The 15,141-nt window shown below is 58.4% G+C and overlaps 3 protein-coding genes across 3 annotated transcripts in view; 1 reads left to right on the top strand and 2 right to left on the bottom strand.

Moving 5' to 3' along the window:
- Window positions 1–35: 35 nt before the first annotated feature.
- On the bottom strand, window positions 36–1,733 carry PTSG_08195 (Ehmt2 protein; the record flags this gene model as incomplete). Its single annotated transcript, XM_004991163.1, has 2 exons — window positions 36–1,353; window positions 1,631–1,733. 2 exons carry the CDS (start codon window positions 1,731–1,733, stop codon window positions 401–403), a joined length of 1,056 nt encoding a protein of 351 aa, XP_004991220.1. The 3' UTR covers window positions 36–400.
- Window positions 1,734–1,798: 65 nt separating this feature from the next.
- On the top strand, window positions 1,799–4,653 carry PTSG_08194 (uncharacterized protein). The gene is made up of 6 exons (XM_004991162.1): window positions 1,799–1,957; window positions 2,258–2,332; window positions 2,632–2,945; window positions 3,208–3,471; window positions 3,688–3,765; window positions 4,063–4,653. Exons 1-6 carry the CDS (start codon window positions 1,837–1,839, stop codon window positions 4,270–4,272), a joined length of 1,062 nt encoding a protein of 353 aa, XP_004991219.1. The 5' UTR covers window positions 1,799–1,836; the 3' UTR covers window positions 4,273–4,653.
- PTSG_08193 (uncharacterized protein) overlaps window positions 4,525–15,141 on the bottom strand; it is a gene marked incomplete at its 5' end in the record, with an annotated part of 16,719 nt that continues 6,102 nt past the window's right edge. The window contains 2 exons of the mRNA XM_004991161.1: window positions 4,525–6,713; window positions 6,960–15,121. Coding sequence (XP_004991218.1) covers window positions 5,314–6,713; window positions 6,960–15,121 — 9,562 coding nt within the window. The 3' untranslated portion in view covers window positions 4,525–5,313. The remainder of the gene's footprint in view (window positions 6,714–6,959; window positions 15,122–15,141) is intronic.

Here is a 15,141-nt window from a genome sequence, read left to right as displayed (position 1 = left end):
TGTAATTGGGGCCTTGTAGGCCTTGTCGTCTTGTCTTGTGGCTGTGTTCGTTTATGAGTTTGTTTTTCCGCAGGTGTGCGTGTACAGGACGTTGTGAACGACGATGTAAATAAATGCCACTCAGCACAAAGGCACCTGCCATGTTTTCAAGCACTTCAATAGCACACGCAAAGGCAACGCCTCGGCCACTGTGTACCACCTACACGCACACGTAACAAGGCACAGACGGACAGACAGAGAGAGAGAGAGAGCGCGAAATAACGTGTGCATGTGGAAACCAATGCACACCACGATGTACACACCACGATATACACACCACGATATACACATTGTGACGTGCACACGCGTGCGGATTACCCACATGAACACGCGCATACGCGAGTGCGCGCAGGCGCTCAGGCTAGCTGGTGGGTCCAAAGTCGTGGCGGGGAAGAAACCCGCGGCATACGGATGCCCCACACAAACAGGGGGTGCGGGACGGCCCGACACCAAGAGCCTCTTTGCCTACAATACCAACGTCACCCCCGACAGCACCCCCGACATCATCATCATCATCATCATCATCATCATCATCATCATCATCATCATCATCATCATCATCATCATCACCATCATCATCACCACTATCACCAGCAGCAGCATCATCATCATCATCATCATCATCATCATCATCATCATCATCATCATCATCATCATCATCATCACCATCATCATCACCACTATCACCAGCAGCAGCATCAGCCACGCCATAGTCAAAGGTCAGCTCCTCTCCATCAGCAATGTCGCGTGAGGCAAACAACGCAATGTGCGGAATAAAGTGCCAGCGCACCACCTCCAGGCGCAAGTTGGGGCTGCAGGAGTGGTTGATGAAGCGCGCTTCGTTGCCATACATCTCTGCATCGACGCAGGTGACGATCGTGCGGGCTTGTGATCCTGTGGAATGCTCCTGCAGCCTGATCAGGTAGGTGGGTCGCCCATCCCTGTCCTGTTTGGCAGCCCTGCGCCGGGCCTCTGGGAGGGAGATGACCTCACCAAGGTAGAGCAGCACGAACGCATCGCGGGGGATGGCGCAAGTGGTCTTGAGCCCGTGCCCTTTGCTGCCGCCGCAGTCGAAGACGACCAAATGTGGTGCCGCCTTGGAAGGCCGTTGGCACGTTCGCTGTGCGCATGTTTCCGGATCGCAGCTGCAAGCATCGCTGCACTCGAACCGAACGAGTCCTGGTCGCGACCTCAGCGCGCATGCACACTGGGCCACACATGTGGACTGCGTACCCGCTGTGCTGCACGCGCATCCCTCGTACACCAACAACTGCTCCTCCTTCAACCCAACAGGCAGTTTCAGCTGGGAAATGTCTGTTGGTTGGGTAGTTTGGGGTCATGAGAAGAGTGAGATGGTGTTGATGGGAGTGGGAGGGTGTGAAAAGAGTGGGACGGAGGCGAAAGGAGTGGGGCAGGTGTTGGTGCAACTTGGGACATCTCGATGTGAGATGCATGCACATGTACAAATATTACAATGCACATGCACACATGCACATCCACGCACACATCCACGCACACGCACACACACGCACACACACTCTCTCTCTTTCCGCCTCCCTCTGTCTCTTTGTTCTCCTTGTTTACGTCGTACGATTGTAAGAGCTTGCTGCATGTTGCCTTTGCGCTGTCACCCTTTCTTTTTCCTCATCGTTTTCCCGTGGCTGCTTCTTGCTGCGTTTGCTTGTTGGGCTCATCATCGTCGTCGCCCATCATCGCTGGCTCCGGATTGCAACTGTATCCGACAGCACAATTATTTCACCACTCCTTCCTTCCTCCAAAACAACAACACTGGCGACGATGGCGCGGCGTACTGCTGTGTTTGTGTTTGCGGCGATCGTGGCTGTGGCTGTGTTGAGTGGCAGTGCGGCTGCCAACTTCACCTGCCCTCCCCCTGGCTTCTCCCCCTTCAGCTGTCCCTGTGAGTAATACATCCATTCGTGTGCGCTTGAGAGCTTGTTCTCCCTGGATGCGTGTGCGCTTGCGTCTTCACAGCCGCGATTGTGCGTGAAATGACAGCACCACCACAACACTGAAGGGCACAATGCACACAAACACAACACACAAACACAAAACACACAAACACAAACACAAACACAACACACAAACACAAACACAAACACACACACGCACGCACGCACGCACGCACACTCACTCACTCACTCACTCACTCACTCACTCACACACACACTCACTCACTCACTCACTCACTTGCTGGCAGCGCTGGAGCGTCCACCGGAGCCTCAGGATGTGCTGCACTTGAAGCCAGGCAACATCGCGGCCGTCATGGCCCTCGGTCAGTGACGCAACCACTGTAGCAGTCGACTTCATGCACATTGCCACGAGGTCACGTGTGCAACCATCCACACGTGCACAAATATCCACACGTGCACAAACATCCACACGTGTACAAACATCCACACGTGTACAAACATCCACGCACACACACACACACACACACACACACACACACACTCACACACACATGCACACACACACACCCATGCACACACACACACACCCATGCACACACGCAACCATATACACACGCACAACCACTCACATGTGCATGCTCGTGCGCCTTCCTGCATGCAGGTGACTCTATCACGGCGGGATTTGCCATGCAGGACGGCCCATTGGAGTACCGTGGCACGGTATACTCCACTGGCGGCGATGACGGCGCCTTCACCATCGGCAACTTCCTCTCCCACTACAACCCGGACATCAAGGGCCGCGCCAAGGGTGAGACCATTCCCCTCACAAAGGCAGGCAAGGGCCTCAACTTTGCCGTGAGCGAAGCCCGTGTGCGGGATGTCCCTGGCCAGATTCAGCGCCTCTCTGCCAAGCTCAACTCCTCCGAGTACGCCGACGTCAAGGACAAGTGGAAGCTCCTCACCATCTTCATTGGCGTATGTTGTCATGCTCTGTTGTCATGCTCTGTTGTACCCTCTGTTGTGCGGCTGTCGTGTGACTCGACCGCTGATTTGCTTCGCCAATTTGTGCCATACACGCATCCACCTATCACCAGACCCAGCCCGCAACCACTCCCAACCACATGCGCTCGCTCGTTCACATGGATCTTCAAGATTACACACACGCCCGCATGCACACTCATGCACACGCTCACGCTATTTTCCTTCCATAACAACACCCCCCCCCAACCACACACAGGCGAACGACATCTGCGAGTGCAAGAGCATGACTGCAGATCAGTTCCGCACACAGCTGACCGAGGCGCTCACCATGGTTCACCAGACATTCCCCAAGACCTTTGTCAACATCATGACCATCTTCAACATCTCCAACGTGTGGGACGTGAAGAAGGACCGGCTGTACTGCCAGGCCGCCGTGCCCATTCTGCACGAGTGCAGCTGCCTCGAGGCAAACGCGACCAACCGCCAGCGCATGGACGATCTTGGCATGGCCGTCAACCAGGTGCGAATGCGACGCGATGTGCTGTTGATGCCCATTGTCTCCATTGGACTTCAGCGCCTTGACCATGGGTCATGCATGATGCCGCCAACACCACCACCACCACCACCACTCACGCGTTGGCCGCGAAACCCCCGGTTCTGTTTCGTGCACACACACACACACACACACACACACACACACACACACACATATTCACACAATCTCGCCTGCTCGCAGGTCACACGTGAGGTGGCTGCGAAGTTTGCGGCCCTGAAGGACCCGCACTTCACGGTTGTTGTTCAGCCAGCTGTTGAGGTTAGCCTATAGTACCTAAATTTGCTCTACAATCTGTTTGGTTGCATGCGCTTTTGCAAATGTAACTCCCTCCTCCCTCACTTACTTCCTCTTACTCCCTCTTACTCCCTCTTACTCCCTCACTCACTCACTGACTCACTCGCTCACTCCCTCACTCACTCACTCACTCACTCACTCACTCACTCACTCACTCACTCACTCACTCACTCACTCACTCACTCACTCACTCACTCACTCACTCACTCACTCACTCACTCACTCACTCCCTCACTCACTCACTCACTCACTCACCAATAGGACGTTGCCCTTGACAAGTACCCGCCGTCCATTGTGCAGGATCTGCTGTCCGACTTGGACTGCTTCCACCCGAGTCTGTGCACGGATCAGGGCTTTGCTGTTGGCGTGTGGAACAACATGTTCACGCCCCCAAGCCAGAAGAAGAACAACATTGACCCCCTCAAGCCTCCAAAGGCATATTGCCCAACCGCCAACGACTACATCCAGTAGCCGCTGCGCTCCTCCTTGGGGGAAACCCCACCAAACACGCACGCACACACGCACGCACACTCATTCAGCGCGTGCGCACGTTGTGGCTCTTCGCACCATGTTCCTTGCTCGCCTTCTTGCAGTGTGTGATGTTCCTCCCCCCCCCCCGGTCCACCGCATCGGCCTTTTGTGCCGACTCTGACTTGCACGTTTCACAACTCCTGCTTCGATTTACAATCACGTCACGCTCGTCAAACACTCTCCACATCTCTTCTCCAGTTCCAAAGCACTTGTCGCACACACACCTGTTCGACTCCCATTACAGTCCGTGAAAAAAATGTTGGAACAAGCGTTTATGGACCGCCACTCAACGAGTGGCTCACGTCAGAAAAGAAGGAAAAAACACTTGCGGTGAAGACAGAAAACCACGAAACACAGCAAGATGAACCAATCAATGCACGCATGCACACACAAGTGGACGCGTCACAGGGCGCACGTGCCCACACAAAAAAGGACTAGTGAAGAACACGAAAGAACACAAGAGTATGAAGAGACGTGACAACTTTGTTGTCTGCTTGTCCACTCCACAAATTCACGCCAAGGATACAACAGCTAGGATACGCAGGAACACGAACACGCGTGTAACAAACATTCGCCTTTGCCCCACACCCCAAAAACAAGACATGACAAACAAATCCACCCATCCATGGGCCAGCCATCATGTTTGTGGTGGCGCTGCAACTGCAAGCAGAACAAACAGCCCGGCAACACCGTTGGCATCACCGTGCTGCTTGCTCGCTCGCCTCGCTTGCCCGCCACTCCTCTTCACAAACGCACACACACGCACACACACTACACACACATGCAAACACCACCACGACCATCTTGGCACAATCACAACACCAACAAACATTCGCTCCGCCTCCCCTTGCCCCCTTCACCCACTCGCCCTCCCTCACGCTCGCGCCATACGCATCTCAGCGCTAACACATGAAACTCAAAAACAACAACAACACAAACACAACACAAACACAAGTTGCGTCAAGTCACAGTTGCAACAGCTCAAGCTGTGGACTCCTCGCCGTGATTGTTATCGCCGCCGTCGTTGTCGCCACCACCATCCTTGCGCTGCGGCTGCCGCGGGGTTGGCCGTCCAGGCATGGTCATGGTCGCGCCACCACCGCCGCCACCACCAGCCTTTGGTCCGGGGCGGGCAGGGAAGCTGGGCATGTTGGTGCGCGGGCCAGCAGCACCGAGTGACGGTGGCGGCATGCCCGGCATCATGGGCGGCATGTTGGTGCGGCGCTGCTCGCTAAACGGATCCGCAAACGTCGGCGGCTTTGGCGGAACGGGGAAGCCAAGCGAGGGCGGTGGTCCCTGGCGCATGGTGCCCTGCACACCCGGTGGCGGCGACAGCACAGGCGACGTGCGCCCGCCTCCTTGCATGTTGGCCCCGCGCTCAAGGGTTCCAAACGGATCGCCACGTGCCTTGCGCTGCATCAGCGGGCTGCCCTTGCTGCGCTTCTCGCTGCCAAAGTTTGGCTTCTGGAACGTCGGCACCTGCGTCTTTGAGCTGGTGGGCGCCTGCATCACGGGGCTGCCGGGGAACGCCATGCCCCCGGTCGTCTGGCCGGGAAGGTCCATGCGCCCGGCAGGGCTCGTAGGCAGCGTCGGCATCTGTAGGTTGGCCGCCGTGCGTGGCCCTTCGCCAGGCAGCGGGCTGCCTGGGCCGCGCGAGTCAGAGGTGGAGCGCTTGAGCGAGTGCGTCTGCGTCTGCGGCTGCGGCGAGCTGTCCGGCATGTCCGCCACAGCGTTGCGCTTCACGCGCGGGAAGGACGGCTTGGTGCGCTGCGTGCGCTGCGTCATGGGCTGCCGTGGGCTGATGGTCTGGCTTGCGCGGCGGTCGGCAAACTGCACCAGCGACGCCTGGTCCCGCACGCGCGTCTTGGGCTTGGTCAGGTCGCGCTTGAGCGCATCCCACGCCGCCTGCGCATTGCCGTGCGTCACTGTGACGCGGCTCTTGGAGGCCGCATTGCGCGCACGCCGGCGATACACAATCACCGACACGACAATCAGCACCACCAGCGCAACCGCAAACAGCGAAACGCCCGCCGTGCCCCACGTGCTGTCCAGCGCACTGGAGCCCGAGCTGACGTTTTCGGTTTCCTGCTCCACCGTGACAGAGTACGAGCCAAAGGAGGCAGGGAGGTCCACATCGAAATCGCTTATGACACGGCGAACCTCGTCCGCGTCAATTTCTTCCGCAATGGCGTCCACAGACACCTCTGCAATCACGCTGCCTGCGCGCAGGGACGTCACGTTCACCTGCCCGCAGTCCACAAATGAATTTGTCGCGTTGCACACGGCGTCGATCAGCCGCTGCGTCATCCCGGGCGTCCAGTCGTCCAGCGTCTGCTCAACAAAGCGGTACGTGCCAACCACGCGGAAGCTCTTCTGGCGAGCTGTTGTTGTTCCAGGGCAGCAAGGGCACAGCAAACACAGAGAAACAAGTGGGGAAACACAGTCGTATCATGAGCAATGAGCACAATCAACGCACATGAGCGGCAGGAGACCAGAGCGTCAGACAACACACAGGCATGCAATGCAACCACAGGAAGACAGACAAGCACACACATGAGCACACAGCCATAAACACAAACACAAAAGACACAGTGAGCGAGCAAGCAAAAGCAAGCAAGCAAACTTACGACAAGCGGGCCGGATGCAGGGCAGAGTGCGGTTGCGCTGGGCCGGGCACTCCATGCCACCATTCTCCGGTTGGACGAGAACAGAGCGGTTCTGCAGGTAGGTGCCGTGTCCACCGCATGACACCGAGCACGGCGTGGCATCCATCCACTTGCTCATCACACAGTCCACGGCAAACGGGCACGGGTTGCTGGTGCTGTCGAGCACAGTCACGTCCACAACGGCTGTGCGCTTGTTGCCAGAGGCATCAAACACCGTGTACAGCACAGGCTGCACACCAACATCCGCGCACGTAAACTCCGTCTGGTTCAGCTGCTGCGACACAACACCGCAAGCGTCGGCAAAGGTCGCCGTCACCTCGTCCACACTCAGCGTGTAGCTCTGGTCAGCATCCAGCGTGATGCTCAGCGGGCTTACGCTCAGCGTCGGCCGCGTCTGATCAAGCGCGCCAACATAAATGGTGCCGTTGACACTGTTGCCAGACGGGTCAGTCGCCCTCACAACAACAGGCACGCTCTCCGTCAGCTGCGCGCATGTCACCGTCGACACGTTGCTGCTCAACTCAAAGCCGCACGCGTCAAACGTGCTGCCGTCCAGGGCCGTTGGGTCCACAACGGCAACGCCAGTCTCGTTGAGCACAAACGAGTAATTGGTCTTCAGCGCAAGCACGGGTGCCACGCGGTCAAGAACAACAATGCTCGTGTTGCTGGAGCCGCGGTTGCCGTTCACATCGTCCACATACACGGTGGCCGTGTTGTTCTGGCCAACCATCGAGCACGTCACCTGCGCCGGAAGAACAAACGCATCTGAAACGCCACACGCGTCTGTAGCGTTCTCGCTCAGGGCGGCGGCATCAAACACGTGCGTGCCCGTGGTGCCGTTCAGCTCCACGACATACTCCGCGCGAAGCGGCACTGTCGGTGCCGTGACATCCACCACGGTGTAGTTCACTTGCAGCGAGCCAACGTTGCCGGCAGCGTCAGCCGCGTACAGCGTGTTGTTCTGCACGCCGACGTCGGCGCACGTGAGCTGCGTCACGTCCAGGCTCAGCTGCGCCACGCCGCACACGTCCGACGAGCCCGCATCGACATCTGTCGGCAGCAGCGCCGCCATGCCGCTGGCATTCAGCGTCACCTGGGAGATGGACGCGCGCACAACCGGCGCTGTCTCATCGTTCACCGTCACCAGCGCGGTGTCCGATGCAGTGTTGCCGTACGCATCGTGCACCGTCAGGTTGACCGTGTTCACACCAGCATGCTCGCACGTGAACAGCGTCTGGTTCACCGTCGTCAGCACAACGCCGCATGCGTCGTTGGAGCCGCCGTCCACCTGGTCGGCACTCAGCTCGGCCGTTCCAGTCGTGCCGTTCAGCACAAGCGTGGCCGGCTGCGTCACCACGTTGGGCAGCAGCGTGTCAACCACGTGCACATTGATGGTGTCCGTGGCCACGTTGCCGTTCACGTCCGTCACCGTCACCGTCACGCTGTTGTCTCCAACAGTCGCGCACGAAAACTCAGTGTCAGACAGCACAAACGAGGCAATGCCGCAAGCGTCCGTGGTGCCCGTGTCGACGAGCGTGCGGTTGATGGATGCGAGGCCGCTCGAGTTGAGCTGCACCACCACGTCCGTCAGGCTCAGCGACGGCGCCGTGCTGTCCACCACAGCAACATCCACCACCGTCGACGCGTTGTTGCCGTTCACATCGACAGCGGTGAAGAGCACGGAAATAGTGCCCACGTCCGCGCAGGTCAGCGCAGTCTGGTTCACGCTCAGAGACGCAATGCCGCAAGCGTCGCTCGTGCTGTCGTCCAGGTTGCTGGCAGCAAGCGTGCCTGTGCCGGCTGCGCTCAGCGTGCGAGTCACGCCTTGAAGCACGCCCACCGTTGGCTCGGTCTGGTCCACGATGGTCACGTTCTCTTGTGCGGAGTTGGCGTTGCCATACACGTCAGTCACGGTCAAGGTCACCACGTTGACACCAACGTCGGCGCACGAGAACGCAGACGGCGACACGGAGGAGCCGAGCACGCCACACACGTCCGTGGACCCGCTGTTCACGTCGCTCGGCTGCAGGGACACGTGCCCGCCGCTGTTGAGCACCTTAGTCGTCGGCGCCGTGTTGATGTCCGGTAGCCCGCTGTCAAGCACGCGCACCTCAATGGTCGTGGATGCAGGCTGCTCGGACGTGTCAAACACGGTCAGCGTCACCGTGTGGGTCTGGTTCACGTCACTGCAGCCAAACACTTCCATGTCCAGCAAACGACGGCTGATGCCGCAGTTGTCGCTCTCCGTCAGCAGCACGTCCCCAACCGACAGTGTGGCAAGGCCGTTCGCGCCGAGCGTCAGGTTGTACGCCGCTACGGCTGTGACCGTGGGTGGCGTGTCGTCCTCCACAGTCACTTGAACCGTCTCCGTTGTGGTCAGGCCGTTCACGTCCGTTGAGGCAATCTCCACAAACTTGACGCCAGTGTCACTGCAAGAGAAGAGCGTGTTGTTGGCAGTGGTGCTGGCAATGCCGCAGTTGTCGTCCAGTGACGAAATCGCTTCGGAAGGCAAGAACGTGCGCTGCCCAGTCGCGTTGAGAGACACTGTCACATCCTGCGTCACCAACGTCGGCGCAAGGGTGTCACTGACCGTGATCGTCACCGCCGCAGAGTCGCTGTTGCCAGCAACATCGTACACGGAGACCGTCACGGGGACGGGGCCCACGTCAGAGCACGAGAATGCAGACTGCGTCACGTTCTCCACATCCACGGCGCAGTTGTCCGTGGAGGAGGTGATGAGCGTGCCAACAGACACAGATGCAGCGCCGTTGCTGTCAAGCGTGACACTGTGAGAGCCAACGACGCTCACAACAGGAGCCTCGTTGTCCTCAACAGTCAGCGTCAGTGACGCGCTCTGCACGTTGCCGGCTGCATCGCGAAGGTACACGGTTGCGGGCACGGTGCCCAGGTGGCTGCAGTCAACGCTGCTCGGCTCAATCCATGTCGACACAACACCGCAGTTGTCCGAAGAGCTCGCAATCGCGTCGGCGGGCGCAACGCTGGCCTGGCCGGTGCTGTTCAGCACAAGCGTCACGTCCTGCACAGTCACGTCGGGCAGAATGTTGTCCTCAACAGTGATGTTCACGGTGGCCGTCGACACAAGGCCAGTGGTGTCCGTCGCGGAGAACGTCAGCGTCTGCGGACCAAGATCGGCACAGGCGTACATGTCCGTGGAGATGGCCAGGGAGGAAATGCCGCAGTTGTCGTCAGTACCCAAGTCAAGGTCCGCTACCGTGACAGCAGCTTCGCCAGTCGCATTCAGCTCAACCGTCAGGGACGGCCGTACAGAGAGCACGGGGGAAAGGAGATCCTCAACGAGGACCTCCGTCACATGCGATGTTGTCAGATTCGCCACATCCATGATAGTGGCAAGCAGCAGGTTTACACCGCGGTCGGCACACGTGAAGTCTGTCTGGTTCAGCGTTTGCTCCACCACCTCACAGTTGTCGTCGGCGCCGAGAATGACTGTGGCCGTGTCAATGCTGCCGCTGCCAGACGCATCCAGTGACACGTTGTAGCGCGGCTCAACACTGAACGTCGGCGCGATGGTGTCACGCACGTCAACGCCAATCAGGCCGCTGTACGAGTTGCCGTTGCTGTCCTTCACAAACAGGTTCACGTCCTCATGGCCGAGATCGGCGCACTTGAACACAGACTTGCTGACAATTTCCTGCACAACACCGCACGCATCGCTGGTGTTGGCGTCCAGTGTCGCGCGGCCAGACGCGTCCAGATCAAGCACAACATCGGGTGCAAGCAGCTCCGGGTCGACGGGATCGCGAACATACACCTGCACAACCTTTGTGGCCGTGTTGTTGTGAATGTCTGTCACGCTCACAACAATGTCGTGGGCATCGTCCTGAACGTCAACGCACGTGAACACTGTCTGGGACAGGTTGGCGTGCGACACTTGACAGTTGTCGCTCATGCTCGTGATTACCTGAGATGGGCTCAGGGTTCCAAAGCCCGCACTGCCAAGCTGCACCACGCGGGACGACACAACAGAAAACTCCGGCGAGATTGTGTCCACCGCCGTAACAACAGCAGTGGCAGTGCCGACGTTGCCACTACCGTCCGTGGCAGACACAGTGATGGTCTGAGGAATGCTTGCCTGAGAGCACGTCAGCGATGTAACCGACAAGGACACGCTGCTCACACCGCAGGCATCCGCAGTCGACACCACGACGTCCGCTTCAGTCACAGACGTCATACCGGAGGAGTCAAGCTCCAACGTCACGTTCTGTGTCGAAACAACAGGTGCAGTAGCATCCAGAACAGTCACGTCCATGGAAGCATAGTCAAAGTTGCCGCTGGCATCGACGGCGCCAATGGTGAGGTTGTTTGTTTGGTTCACGTTGGAGCAAGTCCAGCTCGATTCAACGTCGGCCAGCGAAGCTGCGCAGTTGTCAGTCAGGGATGACACAACGTCAGTGTGGTTAAGAACAACATCGCCTGCCGCAGACAACGTGACAGTCGTTGAAGCCAGAAGGGAGAGCACAGGCGCCTCCGTGTCGAGGACAAGGACGGACGACTCAACAGATGCAACGTTGGACGATGAATCGGACGCGAACAACGTGACGTTCACCGAGCCAAGATCCGCGCATGTCACAAACGCAGGAACAGCATACGATGCCGCAACAGCGCAGTTGTCGGACGCGTTTGCGAAAAATGAAACGTCGGATGCACCGGTAGAGTTGAGCATCACTGTACCAGAGCCGAAATCCGTGATGACAGGAGACTCGCTGTCAGTCACAGTCACTGCAAGCGTGTCCGTGCCGGTGTTCGAGCTCGGATCCGTCGCCGTCAGCGTGATCGTCACACCGCTCAGATCAGCGCACGTAAACAGCGACTGCGACAGCGTCACATCAGCACCGCAGTTGTCGCTCACAGAGTCATACGTCGAGCCAACAGACACCTCATACTCGCCACTGCTGTTCAGGAACACCTCAAGGCTCGCAACAGCCGTCACAACAGGAGACTCGTTGTCCTCAACAGTCACCGTCACAGTCGACGAGTCAGTGTTGCCGCTCGTGTCCGTCACAGTGCCAGTCACAGTCTGCGCACCAGTGTCGGCACACGTAAACACATCCCAGTCAGCCTCAACGCTCGCAACAGCGCAGTTGTCAGCGCTCGACGTCACAATCTCCCCAGTCGTCAGACCATACTGCCCAGTGCTGTTCAGCGAAACACTGAACGCGCCAGCAACAGTCAGCGTCGGAGACTCGTTGTCAGTCACAGTCACTGCAAGCGTGTCCGTGCCAGTGTTCGAGCTCGGATCCGTCGCCGTCAGCGTGATCGTCACGCCGCTCAGATCAGCGCACGTAAACAGCGACTGCGACAGCGTCACATCAGCACCGCAGTTGTCGCTCACAGAGTCATACGTCGAGCCAACAGACACCTCATACTCGCCACTGCTGTTCAGGAACACCTCAAGGCTCGCAACAGCCGTCACAACAGGAGACTCGTTGTCCTGCACAACAACCGTGCTCGTCCCGTTCGCGCTGTTCCCGCTCCCATCAGCCACAACCAGCGTCACCTCGTTGGACGTCAGCGCTGCAGCACAACCAAACACCGTCTGTGACAGGCTGCGCGTGTCAACACCACAAGCATCGCTCGAGCTCACCTCAACGTCCCCAACTGTGAGCACGCCAACGCCGCTGCCGTTCAGCACAACATTCACGCTCGGTGCAACACTCAGCACAGGCGACGTCACATCAATAACAGTCACGCTCGCCTGCCCGCTCGCAGTGTTCCCGCTCGCATCCTCAACCGTCACAAGCACAGTCTGAGTCGCATTCAGATCAGCGCACCCAAAGCTCGTCCGGTCAACGCTCGAGTCGCTAACAGCACAGTTGTCCTCGCTGCTCGCAATCACCTCGCTCGCGCTCAGGCTGCCAGTCCCAGACGCATCAAGCGTCACAACAGCAGACTGTGTCGTCACATTCGGGCTCAGCGTGTCAACAACAGTCACCTCAACATCGCCATTGCGGAACTGCCCGTTCACATCAGTCACAAACACACTCACGGTGTGCGGTGACGTCGCAACGTCAGCACAATCAGCAACCTCAAGGCTCGTGATAATGTCGGCAACGCCACACGTGTCATTGTGGAACGGAAGCGCATTCGCCGTGCCATCAACACCAAGCTCAACCGTGAACGGCGTGTTCACAAAGTTGGGCTTCTCGCTGTCAACAACCGTCACAGACACCTCCGACGTCGCAGTCAGCCCGTTGCTGTCCGTCGCCGTCACAAGAACCACATGCGGGCTCGTGCTCACATCATCACAGTCAAACAGCGTCTGGTTCAGACTGAACGTCACTGTTTCGCAGTTGTCGCTCGATGACACAACAACATCGTTCGCCATCAGCACAGCCTGCCCAGTAATGCCAACCTCAACCGTAATGCTGCTCACTGTCGTCATCACAGGTGCATCCTGATCCACAACCGTCACATACGTCCGCGATGTCGCCGTGTTCCCAGACGTGTCCGTCGCTGTCACGGTCACAGGAATCACACTGCTGATGTTCCCGCACGTGAACGTGTCAACATCAAGGTCGACGCTCGCAACTGCGCAGTTGTCAGCGCTCGAAGCAGACAGGCTGCCGCTCGTGATGACGCCGTTGCCATTGCCGTCAAGCACAACAGTATAGTTCGCAACGCTGCTCACAGTGGGCGACGCGTTGTCAGTCACAGTCACTGCAAGCGTGTCCGTGCCAGTGTTCGAGCTCGGATCCGTCGCCGTCAGCGTGATCGTCACGCCGCTCAGATCAGCGCACGTAAACAGCGACTGCGACAGCGTCACATCAGCACCGCAGTTGTCGCTCACAGAGTCATACGTCGAGCCAACAGACACCTCATACTCGCCACTGCTGTTCAGGAACACCTCAAGGCTCGCAACAGCCGTCACAACAGGAGACTCGTTGTCCTCAACAGTCACCGTCACAGTCGACGAGTCAGTGTTGCCGCTCGTGTCCGTCACAGTGCCAGTCACAGTCTGCGCACCAGTGTCGGCACACGTAAACACATCCCAGTCAGCCTCAACGCTCGCAACAGCGCAGTTGTCAGCGCTCGACGTCACAATCTCCCCAGTCGTCAGACCATACTGCCCAGTGCTGTTCAGCGAAACACTGAACGCGCCAGCAACAGTCAGCGTCGGAGACTCGTTGTCAGTCACAGTCACTGCAAGCGTGTCCGTGCCGGTGTTCGAGCTCGGATCCGTCGCCGTCAGCGTGATCGTCACGCCGCTCAGATCAGCGCACGTAAACAGCGACTGCGACAGCGTCACATCAGCACCGCAGTTGTCGCTCACAGAGTCGTACGTCGAGCCAACAGACACCTCATACTCGCCACTGCTGTTCAGGAACACCTCAAGGCTCGCAACAGCCGTCACAACAGGAGACTCGTTGTCCTGCACAACAACCGTGCTCGTCCCGTTCGCGCTGTTCCCGCTCCCATCAGCCACAACCAGCGTCACCTCGTTGGACGTCAGCGCTGCAGCACAACCAAACACCGTCTGTGACAGGCTGCGCGTGTCAACACCACAAGCATCGCTCGAGCTCACCTCAACGTCCCCAACTGTGAGCACGCCAACGCCGCTGCCGTTCAGCACAACATTCACGCTCGGTGCAACACTCAGCACAGGCGACGTCACATCAACAACAGTCACGCTCGCCTGCCCGCTCGCAGTGTTCCCGCTCGCATCCTCAACCGTCACAAGCACAGTCTGAGTCGCATTCAGATCAGCGCACCCAAAGCTCGTCCGGTCAACGCTCGAGTCGCTAACAGCACAGTTGTCCTCGCTGCTCGCAATCACCTCGCTCGCGCTCAGGCTGCCAGTCCCAGACGCATCAAGCGTCACAACAGCAGACTGTGTCGTCACATTCGGGCTCAGCGTGTCAACAACAGTCACCTCAACATCGCCATTGCGGAACTGCCCGTTCACATCAGTCACAAACACACTCACGGTGTGCGGTGACGTCGCAACGTCAGCACAATCAGCAACCTCAAGGCTCGTGATAATGTCGGCAACGCCACACGTGTCATTGTGGAACGGAAGCGCATTCGCCGTGCCATCAACACCAAGCTCAACCGTGAACGGCGTGTTCACAAAGTTGGGCTTCTCGCTGTCAACAACCGTCACAGA

This window comes from Salpingoeca rosetta (genome assembly GCF_000188695.1).
Source record: "Salpingoeca rosetta unplaced genomic scaffold supercont1.21, whole genome shotgun sequence".
Classification (NCBI taxonomy): Eukaryota; class Choanoflagellata; order Craspedida; family Salpingoecidae; genus Salpingoeca; species Salpingoeca rosetta.
This window is presented reverse-complemented; position numbering and strand designations above follow the sequence as displayed.

Coding starts and splice junctions, on each gene's coding strand:
- PTSG_08194 (XM_004991162.1), top strand. CDS start 1,837: ATGGCGCGGCGTACTGCTGTGTTTGTGTTTGCGGCGATCGTGGCTGTG. Junction 3,472..3,687: donor TTGGCATGGCCGTCAACCAG/GTGCGAATGCGA, acceptor GCCTGCTCGCAG/GTCACACGTGAGGTGGCTGC. Junction 3,766..4,062: donor TTGTTCAGCCAGCTGTTGAG/GTTAGCCTATAG, acceptor ACTCACCAATAG/GACGTTGCCCTTGACAAGTA.